The sequence below is a fragment of the Corvus cornix genome, chromosome 14, assembly GCF_000738735.6.
Source record: "Corvus cornix cornix isolate S_Up_H32 chromosome 14, ASM73873v5, whole genome shotgun sequence".
NCBI classification, from domain to species: Eukaryota; Metazoa; Chordata; class Aves; order Passeriformes; family Corvidae; genus Corvus; species Corvus cornix.
In genome coordinates, this window is record NC_046344.1 from 14,594,211 (window position 1) to 14,616,532 (window position 22,322).

The 22,322-nt window shown below is 49.6% G+C and overlaps 1 protein-coding gene across 1 annotated transcript in view; it reads left to right on the forward strand.

Moving 5' to 3' along the window:
* Nucleotides 1–20,414, forward strand: part of LOC104684663 — a 74,610-nt gene extending 54,196 nt beyond the window's left edge. Inside the window, exons 18-25 of the mRNA XM_039560542.1 lie at nt 1,648–1,817; nt 6,911–7,106; nt 10,509–10,603; nt 11,564–11,684; nt 13,677–13,894; nt 15,829–15,914; nt 20,122–20,210; nt 20,398–20,414. Coding sequence (XP_039416476.1) covers nt 1,648–1,817; nt 6,911–7,106; nt 10,509–10,603; nt 11,564–11,684; nt 13,677–13,894; nt 15,829–15,914; nt 20,122–20,210; nt 20,398–20,414 — 992 coding nt within the window. The remainder of the gene's footprint in view (nt 1–1,647; nt 1,818–6,910; nt 7,107–10,508; nt 10,604–11,563; nt 11,685–13,676; nt 13,895–15,828; nt 15,915–20,121; nt 20,211–20,397) is intronic.
* The last annotated feature ends 1,908 nt before the right edge of the window (nt 20,415–22,322 follow it).

Below are 22,322 nucleotides of genomic sequence, written 5' to 3' on the forward strand. Positions count from 1 at the left end.
CTCTATTTTCACAGGCTATGAAATCAAAACCTATGTAATAATTTTTGGGGGAGGCAAAATGGAAAGGATTGTGAGGAATGGATCTAAAAAATATTACAAAGTAGAGAAAGACCAGGAAAACTGGGAAGGGCTCTGAACAGCCAGAACTGGAGATGGAGATCAGGCAGGTTTGAGTGTTGCCAAACAGGTACCTCTGGTAATTCATGATCAGCAGAGGTTGTTCCATTGCTAATTAGTGGTATTTTCTCTAATTCTTGTTACTTAAATTCTCTGAGGAGAGAAAGCCAGCTCTGGGTGACCAAACGAAGCTGGCAATCCTCCTGAAGCGTCTCAAGTCCCTAAACATGCAGCAGGTAGTGACTCACACAGCAGAAGAACGAGAATACCTGCCCAAAAACAGCAGATGGTGAGGAAAACATCTGGAGACCACTGAGTGCTTACATAACACACATGGGTGAGGTTGCTGAGGTGGAGCCCAGCAGCTTCCTGCACTTCCAGGTTGTTGCTATGGAACCTTTCTGTTCAGGAATGATGTGAGGAAAACACATCTGGAACAGGAGGGTTCCCTGCAGCACAAGGGTTAAGTTTCCATATCAAGTGGGGAGGAAATAATCTTGGTTTTTCTTTTTGATCCTGTGTTTCTGTGCCATGAATCCTGCTTGTCACTTGGAAATAACAGCATTAAGTTCCAGGTAGCCTTGTTAATGCTTTGTTGCATTGACATCTGTATAATTAATACTGGGGTGTACAGGAAACAGAAAATGACATTCCAGATCAGCTTGGATCAGTTTCAGCAGCCTGTAGGTTGTTCCCCTGTGCTTGTGCTGAGTGATGTGGTTCAGCACCAGCAGTTCCTGGGGCCTCACAGACTGCTTCTGACACTGCACTTGCCAATAAATCTCCAAAAGATGTTATAAGGATAAAATATTAACTATACTCTTAGTAGCAAGTACTTTAGCAAGACTTAAAATTTGAAAGTGCTGTCATTTAAAAATGGAATTTATGTATTTTCTGCCTTTAAATCCATTTTCATCAGACAGCAAAGCTTTCTTGGTCTGGTTTGTTTTCTGCTCTTCATAGTGCTGCACTTTCCTGGCAGCTCTGCTGGGAGAGAAGCAGAAAGTTTTTGCTGGAATGTCAATTTTGGTAAACACAACTCTATTCATAATTGCTTTATGACATTAATTGGGACCTGTCAGGGTTGTTAGTGCCTTTCTGAAACAGAGCTCTAAAATATACAGAACACCAGAGTAAGAATGGAATAGCTACTCAAGGATTACATCACATAATCATCACAGTTCACATGAAAAATGTAAAAGGGAATACTTTATCTCTCTGAAAACATTAATCTATAATATAAAGATTCGAGTCTTATCCGACCAGGCTGCCACAAAAACTTTTTAGGCCTGGAGCAGATTTCCTTGGGGGAGAAACCTCCAAGCCTAGACTGTTTCAGATATATTTTTAAACTGAAAATCCAACAAAGCGAACCCAAATAAATAATCCTGTATGCCCGGGTTTTTTATGGACTTGTTTTGTTGGGATTTTTGTGCACTTCCTGCCAGGTTTCCGCTAACCCCCATCCCCAGATGTCAGCCCAGGGCAGTAAACAAACCCCGCTGTGTTTCACCGAGCGCTTTGTTCCAGGGGCACAGGTTCTCTGCACAGTGCTGCTCATCAAACCCGGTGTCTGGAGCCGCAGGCTCCCAAGGATCCTCCGGAACCTACACCTGGAAAAATTCAGCGTGGTCGGAATGAAACACCTCAGCCTGGAAGCGGCCGCTGCCTCGGCTCTCCTGCCCTCTGAGGTGCAGCAGGTTGGTGACGGGAGTGGCAGCTCCGTGTTACCTCTGGACTGGGGAAAGGGATGAGCTGGGGATAATCCATTCCTGCAAACCCCAGCAATTCCCACCCGGGATTTCGGAGCTGTTGCTGGGAGCGAGCTATATGGAACAATCAGATCTGTACCTTATCAGCACAAAGAGAGCTGACACGCTGAGGGCTTCTTTTATCACGCGCCATAAAGACGCAGCCCTGGTTTCTCCCAAACAAAACTTTGGGGAGGATATGGGCAATCCGGACCTCCCAGGAATCCGTTCAGCTCTGCCTCTTTCCCTGCCAAACAGGTGTCCTCTGTTCCTTCCCCAGGTCATTCCAGGTAGGGCACATCCCGGGAGCACGCGTGCCTGCGTTTATTGCATGTGGTTAAAGCTGGGAAAGCCTCCCTGCCCTGTCAGGGCATGCAGTTACCTGAGATTACATTGCAGGCACAGCTGCATCCTGGGAGCCAGCCTGGAGAAATCACCTGCGAGGAGAGAAAATTGTCCTTGCTCGTGTCTGATAGACAATAAAGAGGGTTCTTAAATCTTAGGGCACTGTGGGGTTGATTAGCTGTAAATAGATGTTTGTTTCTGCTCTTTTAGGGCATTAGAAACCTTTTATTTCCTACCCCGAGTGTAAGGATACTGTGAAAGCCAGGGAAATGAACTCTGGCCATTTGAGAGGAGTTGGATTATTATTTTTTTTCCCTTCCCTCGGGGAAAAACAATCTGTGTTATTAGATTGGTTTCCTGAAGACATTTAACCAATTGACTTTACAGAAACCAAACGTTTATAATTGATATTGCACTTGGGTTAAGTTTGGAAAGTTTATAACATTGTCTCCTGGAAATTCTTGATAGAGGCTTCCAGAAGAAAACAGGCACGTGCCAAGGCAGTGCTCTGGAACAATTAATGCCTTCTGCATGATAGCAGTGAGCACAGGCATCTGAGTTTTAAATATTTATACTGGCAAGAGAGATATAGTGGCCGTTAGGGTTGATGGGGATGTGCTTCCCAATGTTATTTAATCACAGAGCTAAACACAAAATGCTTTTTTCATCATCTGAAACAGAAGACATCTTAAAACCCCCAAATATCCTCAGGAAGCAATGCAGATGCATGTGGGGTAAATGTGAGGAGAGGTTGTTTCCTGAAAACGTCCTTGTTTTTGGAGTTCTCCAACACACCAGAGCAGCTGTTGAGCATTGATTCAGTTGCCTTGAAGAGCTGGTGACTAATGAGGATAAAAATTACAGACTGTTGGGGTTTTGTTCAAGGGGAAAAAAGCAGGGTTTGGAAGTGAGGAAGCAAAGAGAATAGTCTGCCTTTGGTGAGGGGGAGCAGACAGTGGGAAATGCTTTCTGCTGTCCAGGAGCTCCTGCTCCCTTTTAGAACAGCAGGAATGGCTCTCACTGGGGAGGGCTGGGAAAGGCTGAGCTCCCAAGATAAGTAGGGAGATTTTGAAAAAGCCTCAGCAAGCTCCAGGGACTGGGTTATTTGGAAAATCCAGTGGGTAAGTGGCTCAATGGCAGCCGTGGGGGCAGGGCTGTTTTTCCCAGCTAAATTCCATGTACAGCTTTTGGATGGGAGGAATATTCATGATGGATCTGCTCCTTGGCTTAAGGCACAATGGGATGCAGTGGTGGCCTTAAAATGTGGCTCCCAATATGGGGGCAAATTGCTGGGATTTAATACATCACAGAATCCCAGCTGGGGTGGTCCCAGTTGGGTTTGGAAGTGACCTCTGGAGATCATCCAGTCCCAACCCCCTGCCAGGGCAGGGTCACCTGGAGCAGGTGACACAGGGATATATCCAGGTGGGTTTGGGATATCTCCAGAGATGGAGAGTCCAAGCCCTCCCTGGGCAGCTGTTCCATGGCTCTGCCACCCTCCATGGAAGGAAGTTCTTTCTCATGTGGAGGTGGAATTTCTTGTGGTTTAGTTCCTGACCATTGCTCCTCATCCTGTTGCTGGAAAGAGCCCTGCACCATCCTCTGACACCCTTGGAATATTTATATGGATTGATGAGATCCGTGATGGAATGTCCTGTTGAAGAAGATGGAGCCAGTGTGTCTGTCCCTTCTAGAAGTTCTGTCCAGGGCTTTTTCTCACTTTACCTGGAGCATGCTCCAAAATCCATCTCTACAGAACTCCCAAGCACTGGGATGTGCTGGTTTGTTGCGTGTACATAGCACTGGAGAGCAAATCTGGGTTTATGCACTGCAAGCAAGACAACCTCACATCTCCTTTTCCTTTCTAATGTATTATTTACATGCACTTGACAAACCTCCTTGGCAGCATGAGCTCAGCTCCGTGATTGCTTTTCCAACTGAAGTAGTCCCCCCGAGCTCAGAGCGGCACGTGGCCTTTGGACCACGAGACAAAATGACTGCTCTGCTCTTTGCTGAGGTTATCGAATCACAGGAGCCACAACAAGATGTTTTATCTGCAATTTAATGACGATTATCAAAAATAAAGGTCATGTAAACAGAGCTGACATTGTCTCCCCAGCTTTCAGCATGACCTGGCGGTGCTCAGCCAGTGAGGAGCCCCTGTTCCCAGGGGGATTCTGCCTAGGAGGGCTGGATCTCCTTTCAGTGCTTATCCAGCAGATCCAGCCCTGTGCAGATTAGCAGTTTTGGCTTTATTTTTACAGTGGGGGCTGATCTTGCTGTGGGGGATTACCTGATGTGATTGCCTGCAGTAGCAGGTCACTGGACTCAATAACTCCGCGATTCCCTCCAGCCCCATCTTGTGATTCCAGCGGTAAAGGCAGCCGGATCATTCCTTGCTCTTTCATCCCATTAGCCTTCCCGAGCCTGTGCACAGCTGGAACTTCCTCTCAACGAAATTGCTTCCTGAATTCCAGGCAGCTGCACAGGGGCAGCCCCAGCACAGCTGCTCGGGATCTGCAAGGACACGGAGGCAGGATGGGAGTGGAGGGAATGAAGGCAGCGCTGGGCTGGAGTGGCTGTGAGGAGTGTGAGGAGCTGCCAGAAGGAAAGAGTCACCTTGACACCCTGACACCATCAGCAGCGATTAGGAACAGCATCTTCTTCAACACTAAATCCATGGATTTGCTGGGGAGCAACTGCAAGATGGAAGAGTCTTGTTATTTAGATCTAAAATCACTGGTTAGATGCTCTGGAACAAAATAATGCCATTTATTCTGGTCTGTTTAACAGAAACTGCATGTTTTCCTTGCAGCTGTTTCCAACCTGGATGAATATTGATATGTTTTATCAGTCCTTTTGAAAGTTTTCATTGAAAACATCACTGGTTTTTCATTGCCCAAAGAGAAAACCCATAGAAAAATGGATTAAATCCATTTTTTTAACTAACAAAAATTTTCCAGCAGGAAGGGATTATTTTGTATTATACAGAACTGAATTAATGTCACAATTTCTCAGTACACTGTGACAAGCTGAAATTCTTCATCCTCATCCAAGCAGAGCTCTTGTCACCAGAGAGCCCCTGAGCCACACACTGTGACCCTGTGCCCACTGGGCAGGAGGACTGACAAGCACCACATCCAAGCCCTTAAATACCTCACCAATTTAAGCACAGAGGGGCTTTCTCATGGAATATTCTGCCTTTGCAAATAGAGGGGGGAATATCAGGCTTGAGCCTGTGATTGTCAATTCATAACCTACTTCTTAGAGATGCAATTTAGGAGGCAGGCGAGTGCGACGAGATTTGGGTCAAAGGCAGTGAATGGTTTCACGGGATAGAAAAGCAGAGAGGCCTTGAAGTGTTTTATCTCCATATTTCTAAATGAAATGATAGGATTTGCTTTTGGAAATGTTTTATCTAGAGAATTGCTATCCTCTGCTGCTTTTAGAAGATTAAAAAACAGAGGAATTAAAACCTCTGTGAATGACGTGATTCAGCTGAATCAAATGGTGGTTTTTCCCCTCTTGTTTTTATTTCCTCAGAAATTGGGAAAAAAAGTAAATAGCCATGGGTTGATTCTGGCAGGGAGCTGGAAATGCCCTTGTTTTCTATGCTGGAGAGAACATCCAGCCCTGGCTGCTGCACTGTGGGGTGCAGGGAGGCACAGCTGGATGTTCCTGACACCTTGTTCAGACGGAGGGGCAGGAGGAGGCAGAACAGGATGTTCCTGCCACGTTATTCAGCTGGAAGGGCAGGAAGAGGCAGAACTGGATGCTCCTGCCATGTCATTCAGATGGAGAAGCAGGAGGAGGCAGGGCTGCAGCTGCTGTGGGCACCCTGACCTTGTGCTCAGCCCAGACATCTGCAGCAAGCCTGGCTTCCCAAGGTTTTCCTTCATTCAAGCAGTCAGCAAGGCCAGGAGGGATCTGCCACCCAGCTGCCCCTGGCACTGCTGCCTTTCCCAGGGTCCCTGTTGCTCTGTCTGTCCCCAGCCCTCAGAGCAGCCTCTCCTCACCAATGCAGTGGTTGCTGCTTGTCATTTCCTCTCATCCTTCCTCAGTGTAAGATCCCAGGGTGTTGTGACCTCCACAGCTCTGCTCAGGAGCGGGCACGGGCTGAACTGACCACGCTTGGAAAAGAAGCAAAGGTGGAGAGAATTGCTATGGAGCAAAGGGCATCAGACAAGGCCAGGAGGACAAACCAATTTCTTGCAGCCCCTGTTCTGACCCTCTTACTTTTTAAGTTCTGTAGTCCTGATCCTAACTAATGTCTGGAATTCACTCTTCAGGAGAAGCAGGGTATGTGTGGGGGGGTGGTCCTGCCTTTTGTGAATTCAAAAAGCAAAGCTCTGGTATTTGTGGTCCATCATTTTATATCAGCTGAAGAATTAAACGTGGCTCCTCATCCCAGAGTATTTGTGACCCTGGTGTTCTTGCTTGTGCTTCCTGCTGATCTGGATGTCCCCCTGAAGGAGCAGCCCTCCTGTGACCTGCTGGATGTCACAGGAACTGCTTAGTGTCTGAGCTCTGTATTTTGGAATCTTTAGTACACTAGCAGTCTATTAAAGAGGAGAGAAAACAAGGAGCAACAGCAGATTTGCTTACTCACAGCTTTCCTTCCCAGCCAAAGGAAAGCTGGGATGTTCCCAGTGCTTACCAGTTCCTTATAACCTGTTCCATCTCTGGTTTCTTCTCAGGATCCAGCTGCTGTAGAAGCTCACTGTACCTACCTTACCTCAGGCACTGCCCTTGTGCTGTGCCTGCAGAGGCCCAACGCTGTGAAGAAGCTGATGGATCTCCTGGGGCCAGAGGATCCTCAGCTGGCCCAAGCACTGGATCCATGCCTCTGGAGGGCTCAGTATGGCACCAGCACAGTCCAGAATGGATTTTATGGTAGGTTTTTGTAAAAGAAAAGTCCAAAGGCTCAGATATACAAATGAAGACTATGTTATGTATTGTTCCCTCCTGCATTGTCACTACACGTCCAGCCTTGGAACAGTGGAGGCCATTATTCCCTAGAAAGCTTTCCCTGTGTTCTTGGTAGCTGAGCTGAGTGTGTCTCAAGCAATGAAATACTCTCCCAGAAGATATATTCCAAAAGGGTTCTTCCCAGAGCAGCCCTAGATCTGTCTTTATCAGAACAGATTTCCTTTGATCTCTTTCCTGCTTGGTCATTTCATACTTTGAGCTTGGTTATTTCATTATTATCCCCAAGAACCCATCTGTCTTCCCTGCTTGTGTGTCCCTTCCTGATGTCTCCATTACCCATGGGCCAGCTCCAAGATTTCACAAAGACTCTGAGTTCCTGTAACATCCCAAAATGCTGATGGGCTGGCTGGAGAGAGGTGATCCAGACCTGCTCTGCCTGAGGCAAGCAGGGAGACTCAGCTGTTTCCCACCTGGAAAGGCTCTTTCCAGCTGGCACATGGGCAGAGGCACAGGGCAAGTCAGCATCCTTGGAATGCTGAACCATCCCAGCTCCTCTGCCAGCAGGGAGGCACTGGGATGTTGCAGTGTGTGGGAGGGGGTGAAGGATGGGAAAATGGGGAGTATCCGTGGAGAGAGCAGCCTGTGGAGAGCCCAGCATTATTGCCACAAGGAGGGAAGGATGTCATTCCAAAATTCCCATGGAATTAAGCATGGTCAGCTCCCTCCCTGTGCCTCTCCTCAGTGTTGCACGGATTTTGCTCTAATAGTTAAAGGAATGTAAAAATAATGAAGCAATAATTTCTGTAAACTCAGGTGAACTGGCTGGCAGGCACTGTGTGCCCTCAAGTCCCACAAGAACTTTCCTGACAAGATCCATTGGATTATATGGCTCTTCCTATCATATCCTGGGCTGTGAGATCACTCCCTCTTTTCTTCCACGTCCAGTGGGCTGCTGAGAACTGGCAGGGAATGAAGGAGCCACAGCTTGGGAAAGACAACCAACCCCTCACTGCAGAACCTTCTTTAACCCTGAGGACTAGGATTCAGCCAGGAGAGATCTCTCACCACGATCCCACAGGATTTGTGGGAGTGACTGAAGAGCAGGATCTACCTACACAAAAAAAAAAGTGGTCAGGGCTCTTCAGCCAATCCTTTTCCACTCTCAGCCTCTGCTCCTCTTGCTCTGGAGATGAGTGGATTGTGTATCCAGATTGCTCTGAAGCTCCTCAGTCATGGCTAAGAATGGGTTAAGAGATACCCCAGATTTCAGGTGTTTGCTACAGTTGGAGCATCCCCAGCCTAACTCAGTGAAAATGAGCAGGGGAAGCTGAGTCTCATCCTGTTTTGTTGGGAGTTACAGGGAGCTCACTGTGTCAGAGAGATGCTTGGATGTTCTGACTCCTTTCAGACCCCTGGGCTGGGATCTGAAGTTGCTCTTGAGATCTGGGCTGAGCCCAGAGCTGCCCCTGCCCTCTGAGCCCAGCCCCTGTGCTCTGTGTAGGGCCCAGCTGTAGGGCTGGCCCACAAAGCCCTCCCTGCACATGTCCCAGGAAAAGGGATGCAGTCTGCCCTGGAGCTGTCTGTCCATAAGGAAAGGACTGCTCCTAACCCCCTGCACCTCCCAGAGCTTGTCCTCCAGCACAGGTGAAACATTTACCTACAAGTTAAGTTGGAAGAACCTTCAATGAGTAAGTGGAGGGCTGTGCAAGACCATCTTCCTTTCCTAGGAGGGAATTCTAAGCTTTCCTAGTTTTGTTCCAGCTGAGGAAGAACTTCAGTTAATGCCTGAAGCAGAGCAAACTCTCACTTTTCCTCCCTAAGTGACAGGGGAAATGCAATTTAGATGAAGATGGGGTTCCAGGGACACTGGTGAACCAAGAAATGCAGCTTTAAAGCTCTGGGGCTCAGCTGCAGAGGCAAACCTGCACCCTCCCATCTCTTCTGGGACTTGGGAAATCACTGTACTGTGCTTCTTCTCCCATCCAAAGAGCTCTGACATATGCACCCTACACTGCCTTGTACCTTGAGCAACGTGAGAGTAAAACACTCATTTTGGGAGCATTTGTGTTCTCTGTAATGCCACAAATGATGGAAGCACAGAGGGTTTGGTGTGGAGGTGTGGAAAGGATCCAGCCCAGCTCCTACATTGGTGACTTACACAACCTCAGGATTGTAAACTGCTGCCTTAAGGGCTCTGGCTATACAATACCTGGAATTATGGAGCTCAAACAGGGCTGAGTGCTCTCAGGTGGGATCCTTTGAATGGGCAGCCTCCAAGGTGGTAATATTTCAGAGGATATTTGGATCCCAGGAGCATGGATCTGTGCCAGCACATCGACAATCTATCTAAACTCAATAGAAAGAGCTTTTCCCTCTCTAATGTTTTCCATCCACAAATCTCCAAACATTCTGAGTAATGCTTTCTAGCACTGTTGCTTTATAGGGAAATACTCAGCTGTTAAGCCTGGAGGAACCTCTCAAGTCACTGAGTTCAGTTAATTCCCTCACAGACAACCCCATCATGTTTTCCCTTCCATGAGCACCCACCCCAACTGGACGGATGTCACAGAGCTTTGAGAGCTAAAAATCTTACATTTTCAGACTTAAATACAGCTCCATACAGTTTGTGCCCATTTGTTCCTGTGCCATTTATCTTTATTTTAAGTAGCTCTTTTTACACCTCTGACCTTTCCTACCCTGGAGTGTTTATCAGAAATCAGATTTGTTTCTCAGCTTTGGGTCGTGTTGGGTCAAACGAGCCAAGGTCTGGTTTAACTCTTCAGATGATTCTCCATTCCTCCAGTCATCCTCATGTCATTTCTCTGACTGTTCCAGTCTCAATTTACCTTTCCTGACCAGAGGTGAACAGAAAAATGTACTTCCATCAGCAATGCCTCATGCTAATTCTGATTTCCGTGGTCAGTCAGAGTTCTCAGTGTGTTTGGGACCTGCATTATTTTACTAAGCACATCTATTTTACTAACCAGTAGCTCTTTCCCTTCAGTAAGAGCAGCTTGGTGTGATCCAGAAGCAAGGCAACAACAGGATTTAGAGCTGGAATTGAAAGGTTTCACAGTCTCCTTAACATGATTCCCTCAGCTCCACTGTTAGGAAATAGAAGGAGTCTTGTTTACATGAAGAAGCTGCTGAGTGATAGTAGGACAGAATCAAAATACCAAGGAGGCAGTGGAACTATTCTAAATATAATGGTTTAAAATGTTTGCTAGTACTGTACAGAACAGCTGGCCTTTAAAGCAATTACTGCAGTGAGTTGCACATCATCAATCTCTCCAAAAGATGAGTGTGAGTCTAGAGAATGTTTAATTCATGGCCTGAGAAAATCTTCTCGTTGTATTTCTCTCTCAGGCTCCAAATCCTACCCAGTGGCTGTCCGGGATGTGAAGCTGTTTTTCCCAGAAGGGCTGTGCTGTGCCCAGTGTCAGACAGGGCAGGAGGAAGAGGTAGGAATCTGCCCTTTCCTGAGCTTTATCCTGCTGTGCCAGAGCAGTGCCTCTGGCCCTGCTATCCCATGACTTCTCTGCTGTTATGCTTTAGATAATGCTGCTGGATGTGTTTCCCCAGCTGCCGAGTTTTCCTTGTGCTGGGGCTGTTCCTCCCACACTCTGCTCCCTCTGTATGACCCAGGCGGCCTCGCTGGGGAGGAGCTGCTGCAGATCTGTTTGTTCAGCAGCCTCTGCTGTAAATTTGGGAGGGCTCAGGGCTTGTGCTCAAATGATCAACATTGCTTTGGAACAGGGAAAGCAGCCTCACCCTGACTGCTGAGGCCCACTTGACCCAGGAGCTGTTTTTTTACCAGTTTTGCATCATTCAGGGATGGGGACAAGGTGGGATGGCTGATGATGTGAAAATGATTGGGATGTGCTCAACCAAGGGATGGAAATGCTTGAGCTCTGCTGTGGCCCAGAGGTGATCCAGCTGAGATGGTCCCAGGAGATTAGCTCTGGGAATGGCCACATCTGTGATGGGCTTCACTAAAGTGGATGTGCAGCTCAGTGCAGGGCATCGTGACTGTGCCAGTTCATTCAGGGACAGAAGGGAGCTGCTACACCCCAGTGTGGCACTGGGGAAAGCTGTCAGACCCTCACAGGATTTATTTGAGCTCCTGGCCTTGAAAAGCTGGGAGTAGAGACCTTAGAATGATGTCTGGATATGGGACCTTGAAAAGGATGACTAGATGCTGCACTGAATTAAGCCTCAATCAAAAAGAAGAAAGCATGCAAAATGTTCTTGTATCTCCAGACAAGCAGGTGTTTTCTAGGCTGGCAATTACAGAAGTACAGGACAGCAACAAAAGCTTCACGGCTTGCCTGAATCAGTACTTGGGGAGTGTTATCCCTTCTCATTAGGTAATGTGCTCACATGACTTGCTTCTCCCTCCCTCCCTGCCTTCCCTCCTGCAGATCTATAACCTGAAACATGACCCCATCCTCAGCCTGGGGATCAGGAGGCAGCGCAAGATCCTAATCCGTGACCCGGGCAGGCATCCCAGTGTCCTGGGCTCTGAGCAGCCAGGCAGTCCTGGTAAGGAAACGTAACTCCTGTTAGAGACTGGGACTGCTATTGATTAACTGGACAGCAAGACAAACCATCTAGTGGCAGCAAGATTGGGTATTGATGTCCTTTCAGAAGGGAGAGACAGCTCTGAGCTGCAGAGAACAGCTCCAGGGGAGTCCAGCCTTTAACTGTTCACCTGCCAGAGCTTCAGGGCTTTAAAGACAGAGCTGTCCACAAGGGCTGACCTTAACAGCAGCAGCAGAACAAGCACTGACACCACAGCTGGTGTGAGACCAGCACATGTTCCTCCCTGAACCCTTCCCAGGCGTCTCAACCTTGGTGGTTCGTGTCCATTCAGAGCCTCCCCTGGAGAGGCAGGGCTGGGCAGTGCTGAGCTGTTCTGTGCTGGGAGTAGAAAAATATCAACTGGTGCAGGGAGTGCTGCTGGCAGCGTGGCCAGAGACCTCTCCTGAGCTGGGCTGAGAGCTCATTCAACTCCCACTGCTGCTGAGCAGCTGCCAGCTCCAAATGACTCCCAGCTATTGCCAGGCTGACTTTGATTGGGAGCTGAGGTCTCAGCCAGGCTGACACTTCCTGGGATGCAGCAGCTTCTCAGGGCCTTTCCTGCTGATTTGACTCGATGGATGTGTAAACACAGCTGTGGTGCAGGGGCAGGGGATGGCACTGACACAGGGGGATGCTCCCACTGTGGGATGTTGTGGATTGATCCCACGCCTTTATAAACACACAGGGACCAGGTGAAGCATCCCTGTGGTGTTCCCTGAGGAGTAGCCTTGTTTAGAACCAGGCTATTCTCACTCCTGTAGCTTCAGTTGTGATGTGACTGATGAGGGCAGCTCAGAAATGTTCCTGTGCTACCCCTGATCACTGCAGTCATTAATCCCAGCAGGGGAACCACAGGATTGTTGTGGATGGGAGAGGAGCATGATAAAAATGTGACAGAATCACAGCCCAGCCCTGCCTGACGCAGGACTTGGGGGGGACAGTGGTCACATCCCTGCAGGTGCAGCAGTGCAAGGAGTGGGTGGTAAATCAAGTCCTCTGCCCTTGGGGTGAACACCAAGTCACTTTTGTGCAAGGGGTCACTGAAGAAGGATTTGTCCCAAGGTATTTGGGAAGGGTGTTTTCCCCCATCATTTTAGTGCACAATGGGAAAGCACCAGGCCTGTAGCACAGGTTTGCTGTGACTGAATCACTTGATTTGTAGAAGAGATTGCATAAAATAAAATAATAAAACAACTTGTTGTGGCGAGGGCACAGGTACTCTGCAGGCTTTGACCAGCTCAGTGTCGGGAGCCAATCTCAAAATACACGCCCCTAATTTCCTGCTGCACGAGGATATCTTAGCTTTGAAGATGCCTAAGCAGAGTTAAAAAGGAAAGCAGTGTACAGCCCTGATGTGTTTGTGTCTCAGAAAATGTATTTCAAAGAGTTACTGCCCTGGAAAAGCAAGTCCACGTGATCTCTGAACTGTCAGGCACGATCTCGTAAGTGCCTCCAGCAAAGCAGACACATCACTCACGTTCTGGGCTCATCTTGGACACTAGAGGAAGCTCTTGCACACAAGGAAACCTCCTTCCAGCAAATAATTATCACAAAGCTGCTGCTTAATGGACAGACAGATTTATCATGAGGAAAATATGAAATACATTAAGCCTCACGTATGCTGAGCAGAATTACATTTGGGATTATAAAAGCAGCTGGATTAGCAGCTTTCTCTGCTTGGGAAAAATGAAAATGGAATAGTATCTCCTGTAGCAAACCAGCAGTTGTCCTTGTCTGACTCCTGAAATGGGGTCACTCCTGCTGTCTTGTGATCTCCAGACAGGGACACAAAGGCGTGCAGCAGCTCGGGATGAGCATCCCAGAGCACATCCCAGAGCACATCCCAGAGCACATCCCAACACCGTGGTGCCCCCGACTCCACGGGCACGTCTGTGCCAGGGCTCAGAGTTGCTGGGGGCAGAGACCAAATAAGTCTTGCTCTTTTCCCATCAGGTCAGCCATTGCTGGAGAACCTCTGCCAAAGCACTTGCCTGGTGTTGCCCGGGATAATCCTGCGGGGTTCGGAGCCCCCCCCGTACGTGGAGCTGCTGGAGGAGCTCGTGGGCAGCGGCTTTGTGGTGACCGGAGCTCGTCTGGCCGTGCTGGACTCCCCTCAGGCTCTCTGCATCTCCCAGATGCTCAGCAGGGCCAAGGGCAGTGTTGCAGCAAAGGTATGGAACAGCTGGAGCTGGGCTTTGCTTCCTTGGCACAAAAGAAGAGTCTTTTGAGGCCTTGCTCTGATGTGCTGCCCCGAGCAAATGTGCTTTGGTGGCACCATTGCAACGCTGCCTCTGAGCCCTGGCACCTCTGGTGAGTAATGTGGGCACTGGGGACACTTCCTGGTGTTCCTGCATCCCTAGGAGCCCTCGACACCATCCTGTGTGAACATAACCCTCATGGGAATGGCCCATCCATCCTTCATTTATTGAATGTTTCATTCCAGTCAGCCATCAGTTCTGTGGTGTTCTGCTGCTGTCTCCTGTCTCGTTTCTCCATATAAATACAGTTTCTATTTCCCCGTCTGTAATCACACCCCATTAATCCTCCTCTACAATGCTAAACAGCCCTTTCACTTCTTGGGCTGTGCCCTGCAGCCTGAGCCAGAGATTTCCCACCTGGAGCATTGCCTCCAACTCTGGGGTTCCCAGCAAAGGAAAGACCTGGAGCTGCTGGAGCGAGTCCAGAGGAGGCACCAGGATGAGCAGAGGGATGGAGCAGCTCTGCTGTGAGGAAAGGCTGGGAGAATTGGGATTGTTCACCTGGAGGAGGAAAGGCTTTGGGATGACCTCATTGTGGCCTTCCAGTCTGAGAAGGAGCTACAAGAATGATGGAGAGAGATGATTTACAAGGGCCTGGAGTGACAGCACAAGGGGAATGGCTTCCCACTGCCAGAGGGCAGGGATAGATGGGATATTGGAAAGGAACTGCTCCCTGGGAGGGTGGGGAGGCCCTGGCTGTGGAAAAATGAAAATGGAAAAGCTGTGGCTGCCCCTGGATCCCTGGAAGTGTCCAAGGCCAGGTTGGACAGGGCTTGGAGGAGCCTGGGACAGTGGAAGGTGTCCCTGCCCATGGCAGGGGGTCGGACAAGATGGGCTTTGAGGTCCCTTCCAACCCAGGCCATTCTGTGGCTCTCAGTGGGTGCAGCCCAGCCTGGGGTTTGGGCACAGGATGTGCTGCTGGCCTGAGCTGACATTGCTCCACAGCAACAGAATACCAGGCCCAGACTGTTTTCCTCTTGGTGTAGGAGAAGCCCAGCCAGTCAGGAACCTTGCCTGGACAAAGCTGGAAGGTGGAATGTGGAGGAAAGTGCTGTCAGCAGCAGAGAGTAAACAAGGGGGGAAAGTAATTACAGTGGCAGTAGCAAACCAACAATCACCCGAGGGCTGTCAGACCACAGCAGGCCCTTCACAAAACACAAACATTTGGGCTTCCAGCTCTCGGTTCTAAGTCTTGAGTGTTATCTGTAATAGGAGCAGGTAAGATCTTTTCAGGTTGGGCTTTTTAAAACTGACAGCATCCCTTTGAAGTACATCTGTATGGAACAGCAATTACATCAAGCAGCCAATTAGTGTAAGCACTGCTTGCCTGCCCCTGGAGTCCCCCGAGGATCCATCCCTCTGCACATGGAATGTGCACAGCTCTCTAGGAAGGACAAATCAGCATTGGGGGAGCAAAGCCATCTCTCCTTCCTCCTGTCAGAGATAAATGGCCCTGGGCAGAGCTGGCATGTTTCCAGAAGGATCTGGCACTGCTGAGCCAGAGGTGAATGCTACAGCCTTTGCTTTCTCTCACTAGAAGGGAGATGGGCTGCTGCAAGTAATGAGTGTTTCTGCTACAATATCTCAATATTTACCTGTCTTGGTGTTCCTGCTTCCAGCAGAGGCTGGGACTGAATAACACACCCAGATAATCTGCTGGTTTTCACTCAGAGAGGGCAGCAGGAATACTGGTGGGCTGTAGGGATCACAAATAGCTCAGACATGGCACTGGCTCTGTCTGGAAGGATCTGCTGCTCTGTGGCTCCTGTTCCTCACCCATCAGACAGACTTAGAGACTTGTTCAAGTGCAGAGCAGCACCAAAGCTCTCTTCCTCCCTCTCTTGCAGTGTTCCCTGCTGAAGGATGGGTTGTGCCTGGTGCTGGCAGCACAGTGGGACAGCGCTGTCACCTCCCTGGGCTCCCTGCTGGACAGGTAAGGAGGAGCTCCTGCCCTGAGGGAGGGCACCTTCCTTTTCTGTAGCTCTGATAAAGGCAGCTGCCACTCCAAGGCAGCCTGTTCTGCACACTTCCCTTGGTCATGGGTCAGTCACTGGGTCACGGAATTGTTCAGGCTGGGAAAGATCAAGTCCAGCCACCAGCACGGTCACCATTAAACCAGGCCCTCAAGTGCCACATCCACACATTTTTTTAACGCTTCCAGGGGTGGAGACTCCACCAGTACCCTGGGCAGCTGTGCCAGTGCCTGACCACCCTTCCCATGAAGGAATTTCCCCAATATCCAACCTAAACCTCCCCTGGCCCAGCCTGAGGCCGTTCCCTCTCCTCCTGTCCCTGTTCCCTGGGAGCAGAGCCCGACCCCCCCGGCTGCCCCCTCCTGTCAGGGACTTGTGCAGAGCCACAGGGTCCCCCCTGAGCCTCCTTTGCTCCAGGCTGAGCCCCTTTCCAGCTCCCTCAGCTGCTCCTGGGCTCCAGCCCCTTCCCAGCTCTGCTCCCTTCTCTGGACATGCTCCAGCCTCTGAGTGTCTCTTGTCATGAGGGCCCAATATCTGAGAGTTTCCCCCACTTTCCAAGTCATGTGTCCTCTACTCAGGACCTTTAAAACCCGAGTTGTGTTCTTTGTTAAGGACCTGCAGTGTCCATAAGGCTCAGCAGCACGGTTCTGTGAATACAGGGAATTCTCTGAAATAAGGACTCACTTTGGGAATAGACCTGCTGAATCAATAAAATTCCTAGGAGAAATATCTTAGCAGATTTTATGTTTGCTGGGGAAAAAAAAAAAACAGCAAAAAAATATCAAACCTTAAAATAAACACCAGAGAGCAAAATCAAAAATAAGCCTCTTAAATAAATCACCAGAAACGCTGGGTAGAGGATGTATAAGCCTGGAAAAACAAACAGAACCCCTCTGCAGGGACTGATTAGTGAAACGGAGTGATTAGCAGGGCAATTAACCCTGTGTTCCCCAGAGGGAAGGGTTCCCTGCACGGGGCTGGTATTTGGCACTGGCATGTGCAGCTCTCACACATGGCTCCTCTGGCACAGGAACCAAGAGTCACTTTTGTGCCACATTCCATGTGGAGCAGCCCAGCAGCCACGCCAAAAACACCATCCTGGCTTTGGCTGTACCCTCTGGAGCAAGTGCTGTCAGTGGGGCAGGAATGCTGGAGTTTGCAGGCACCAGGGGATCAAAGCTGAACATCCACCTTGCTGCACCTCAGCGTTCTCATCCTTTGCAGAAATGCTCCCAGGGCCACACCTGGGAGGAATGGTTGGAAGAGATTTCATTGGGAACTTTTCAAAAATGTCACTGACGGCATTTTGACTTCGCTTCCATCCATTTCAAATCACACCCTTGGGAGCCACATCCCAAAGCTTCCACTCCGCAAGGGGAGAAAACCAGCAAGTCACCCAAGAGCTTGGTGCTGAGATTTCTCCCACTCTTTTCTCTGGTTTACAATGAAAAAAAAGTGAGTTTTGGGAACCCTGGAGGTCACTGCTGGAGGTAGCTCTGGGAGAGTCACTCAGCATCCCACCACGTCTTCATTTTCCCCAGCATCACAGTCGTGGGTGCTGCTTAACAGGATGAGCCGCAGCCCAGCACTTCCTCTCCTTTAGGCTCGATGTGTTTCCAGTGGCCAGTCCCAAGCAGCCCTCCAGAGCCACCTCCCGTGCCTTCTCCTGGCTTTCAGAGAGCCGAGGGGCTGAGCAGGGAGTGGTGCCAATCTCTGCACCTTCAGCCCTCATCCTGCTCTGTGCAGAGGATAAACTTCTGTGCTGAACTCCAAAATACACGTGCATAGCTTACGGGGGTCAGGAGGCACTTCCAAAGGGCAGCATCCAGCCCCAAACCGCAGGATCTACCCCAAACAAACGGATCTACCCCCAAACCGCAGCCAACCCGCAGGGTCCACTCTGCCTCTCCCCCAGTGCCAGAACCAGCGATCACAGGGCCCATTTCAAACCAGATCTACAAAAAACGACCCCGTTTTGCCTCTATGATGGAAAATGCCTTTGGAAGGGAGGGGCAGCAAGGAGTGCCCGAGGGTGGGAGGAGGGAGGGCTCTGATGCTCAGGGAGATCGGGAGCTCACACCCTCATTGTCTCCCAGGCCGTCGAACTGTTAAAAATGAGCCTGACTTCACTGGTGCCTCCCAAGGACAGTTCATGCCAAGACATCTTCAATTTAAATAGCACCAGAGGTTAATTACTCCTACAGCTCCATCAGCCCTTTCTGTCCCGGATAAATCACTGGATATTTATCTCCCTGTCTCTGCCAGGACTCCAGTACCTGCCCAGTTCCCTGATTTCAGCTGCCCTGCTGAAGCCTCACTGCGGGGAAGGCATTATTTTCCAGCCCTGCGACTGGGGCTGAGCTACATTTCTCCGGCTCTGTGCCACGGGGAGGGACGTTCCCATCTGTATGGAAGCCTAGCTGTGATGTCAGAGATGGGCTGGGATAAGGAGGAATCAGGTGTTGAGAGGAACAATGTGGGCTTTGCCAATGTAACTGCTGCTAGTCCTGAGCGTATTAAAGCTTTCCTAAACCAGCTCTTGTCACAGAGAGAACCAGTTCAGATCCTGGGGGATTTGGAGGCAGCCCCAGCCCCTCCTTGCTGTGGTGGTTGTTCAGTAGCAGGGCCCACTCTGGCTGCTCTCTGGACATCCAGGGCATTATTTCTGCACCAAAAACCACTGAACACAGGAAAAGGGACACAAACAATGCAGGTGTGGGCACAAAAGCAGCCTGGGAGTTTGGTTGCCTGCCAAAAGTGGAATCTGGGAGAGTTTGGGAGCGTGCCAGGGGGAGCTCATGGGGCAGAGGGAAGTGTTTGGAAGAGGTGAGGGAGCACAGAGGGAAGTGACACCATCCTATCCACAGACGAGGGAAAACGAGGTGGGACTTACCCTTCTTGTCCTGTCAGCATCCGGCTGCCTGGATAGCTCGGGATAAAGCATCTGAATTTTCCCTGTCACAACTTGTTTTCAACAGCCACATTTCCTGGCTGCAGGGTGGCAGAGGCAAGAATTTACAGCACTAGATTCAAAGCAACTCCTGGAAGGAAGGCATGTTCTGCTTTTTATGCATGACAAATCAGATTTAGCTGCCTTAAGAGGTGATGCTGATTCCACAGTGATTACTCCTCTATGGTTTAAGCTTTTAAAAAGCACTTTCAGGTTGTCAGGAGCTGTGTTGTGCACAGACTTAGCAGCTCACCTGGTTAACTCGGCTCAGTAGGCAGGGTTTGGCTAAAGCACCCCCAAAACCGAGCTGCAGCAGGAGAAAATCAGAGTTTAGGCCAGGCTTTGTGCCTTCCTGCCTTTAAACGAGGTGCTGCAGTCAGAGCAGAAGCCAAGTGCTGAGGAACTTAGCTGGATATTTTTCTCTCTGATGAAACATTCTTACCAAGTGTTAATTGCTCCTAGCAGGGAGCGATGTTATCCCTATAGGAAGCTCATCCCGGGGAGCTTTGGAGGGGAAGGAGGTGTAGAAATAAAAAAAAAAAAAAAAAAAAAATTAAAAAAAAGAGAGAGAGAGGAAAAAAAAAGAACACATGGGGTGTAAAATCTCGGAGCTGTTGAAAACCAATGGAGGGAAAACTGTTGCCAAGCACAATACCTGGATATGGGGGCAGGGAGCAGGGAGTGGTTTCCAGAGCCTCCGGAGAGTTTTGAAGCCTGAGGCTCCGAGTGTGCACGGAGTCAGTTTAAAAAGCGCTTCTGAAGTTGGTGTCTTGCCTTTTGATTTCTCTGGAATACATTTCGTGGGCAGGTCGTGTGTGGCTTGAGGAGGGCCGGAGCAAAACCAGGACTGGTGAGGCAGTGCCTGCTGCTCTAGCAGTTCAGTAAATCCTGGGACTGGGGGAAAACACCCACATTATCTTCATGGAGAAAAAAACCCCCTTGCCCAGAGCATTTTTGTGCATTTCCCACTGCCCCAGAGCCACCATTATGCAACTGGACATGGCAGTTTGTTTGAAGGTTTATATTTAAATAGTGGCAAAGCCATTTACACAAAGCTTTGTAAAACCCGGGATTTAGCTGTGTAAAGAGGAGCAGTAACAGCTGCCGTGGCTGGAGCTGCTGGCACAGAGCTCAGCCCTCCCCAGAGCTGGGTCATCTTCCCTCGCTCACAGCTGACATGGCAAACTAACCCTGCTTCCCTTTCTCTTTGCCCCCAGTGCCTGCTGGCAGAACCAGTCGGTCCTGGACACTGCAGAGCATCTCCTTTATCCCCAAATGAGAATCAGGCAAGTAGAGAAGTTTAATGGTATGGATATGTGTCCTTTGTGCCCCTGTGATGAAGGAAACTTGTTAATATTGGTTGAAATTCCAAAGAAAATGATAACTTTAATGAGTCAGAGGTGGTGACAGCCCCAAGCCTTGGCTTAGGCTGAGAGCCCAGAACATGGGGAAGGTGGGACCAAAATCCTGTCAAACTGTCTCCCACATTACAGTGGTGACACAGTTTTGAATCAAAACATTAGGGGATATTGACGAAGGTTCTGTATTTTCCATGGAAATTCAGTTACTCTTTGTGAAAAATCAACACTGAGAAAAATATCACAGAATCATGGAATGGTTGGGGTTGGGAGGGACCTTAAAGCTCATCCCATCCCAACCCCTGCCATGGGCAGGGACCACCTTCCAGTAGCCCAGGCTGCTCCAAGCCCTGCCCAACCTGGCCTTGGACACTGCCAGGGATCCAGGGGCAGCCACAGCTGCTCTGGGCAACCCTGTGCCAGGGCCTGCCCACCTCCCAGGGAACAATTTCAAGTATCTGTGATATTTGTCAAAAATAGTGACAGGAAATGTTCATTCAGCCCTATGGCCAAGCTGGCACACGTCCTGTGTTATGAAAGTTGTGTTTCAGAAGCCCAAAATCCAAGTGAAGAGGAGAAGTGAAGCCATTAGCCCATTCCAGGGATGGTCTAGCTGAATATTTTCTCAGTAATTCTCCCAAGAAAGGAAACACTGAGCTCTAGACCATGTGGGCAGCTAATGGGATAACTGCATAAATACATTCAAAATTCTGGCTGCAATCATCAAAGTTTTAGTTCAGAACAAATGAGAGGTTTTGGATGGAGGAGGCAAGAGCCTGAGGAGTTGGGAACCAGGAGATGTGAAGTTCTGGTGGAGATGTCCCTGCCCATGGCACGGGGGTGGGATGCCATGAGCTTTAAGGTCCTTCCAGCACAAACCATTCTGTGATTCTGTGATAAAAGACTTGTGGAGAGTGAGAAATGATAGCAAGTGGACAAACCTCTCCTCTGGATCCCTTTTTCTTCCCAATAAAAGCCCAGCAGGAGAGCGAGATGCGTTTGTAAACCTCATCTAACACATCAGAGCTGCTGCCTTCAGCACCAGTGCTCTAAGGATTGAGCCTTAAAAGACACAGAGCCCTCTTTGAAAGTGTGCGTTCCTGCTTTTAGCACAGACAAAACTACCCCAACTTCCCCAAAGCCGTTCAGCTGCCGTTTCCCAGCCGTTTTCCGAAGGCTCAGTGGGATTCCGGCGCTGCAGTGCCTGGGCAGCGCTGCCTGCACGGCTCTGCGGAGCTGCAGGGCTGTCACAGCCCAGTGCTGCCTGCTGCAGGGTGCCAGGCTGTTGCCAAGCGAATGTGACAGGGCAGCAAGTCCAGGCTGTCTCCTGATTTGCTTTTGAAAGGACATTACATCTCTGTGCCTGACATAAAATCCTTCTGCTTCCCGGCGCCGGGGAATGAGCCTATCAGGGAGAGGCTTAGAGGGCTTTTTGTGCTAGAGAGGAGGAAAAAGCAAATATGCTCAGCCCTTCTCCCTGCTTCTGGCAGCCTGGGATGTGCAATCTCAATCCTCTGGAAGCAGGGACTGCTCGCAGGAGCTCGGAGTTTGGAGGCAGGGATGCAGTCCTGGGACAGCAGCACGTCCCGCTGGGGGCACAGACAGCACAGCAGCAGCTCCTGTTGGTTTCCAGTGGGCCTTTTTCTCCCAAGTTCAGGGGAGGTTCAGGAATCAGAGTGAGATCTGAGGAGCAAACACACCGGGGAAATCTGTTTCCTCAAAGGATGGCCCCAGGAATGATGTTCAAGCCTCTGATCTCCTGCTAATGAGTTTATGAAATGTCAGCCAGGCTTTGCAGGGCAAAGCTAATGAGCAACAACACAATATCAGGCAAAGTTCAGGAGGGTTTAAATGAACATGGGTTTCAAATCCTCATGGTATGAGCAGAGCTGCAGCCTTTCCTGGTGGAGTCGAGCCATGGAAGTGAAATGGAACATCATCCTCGCTCCCAGTGTGATTTGGGATTAGGCAATAGGATGAGAAATCAGCTTTCCAAATGTGGCCTGTTGCAGTGCTGATGTCTCTGCCTGGGCTGGTTGTCTGCCTGCTCTGCTGCACCT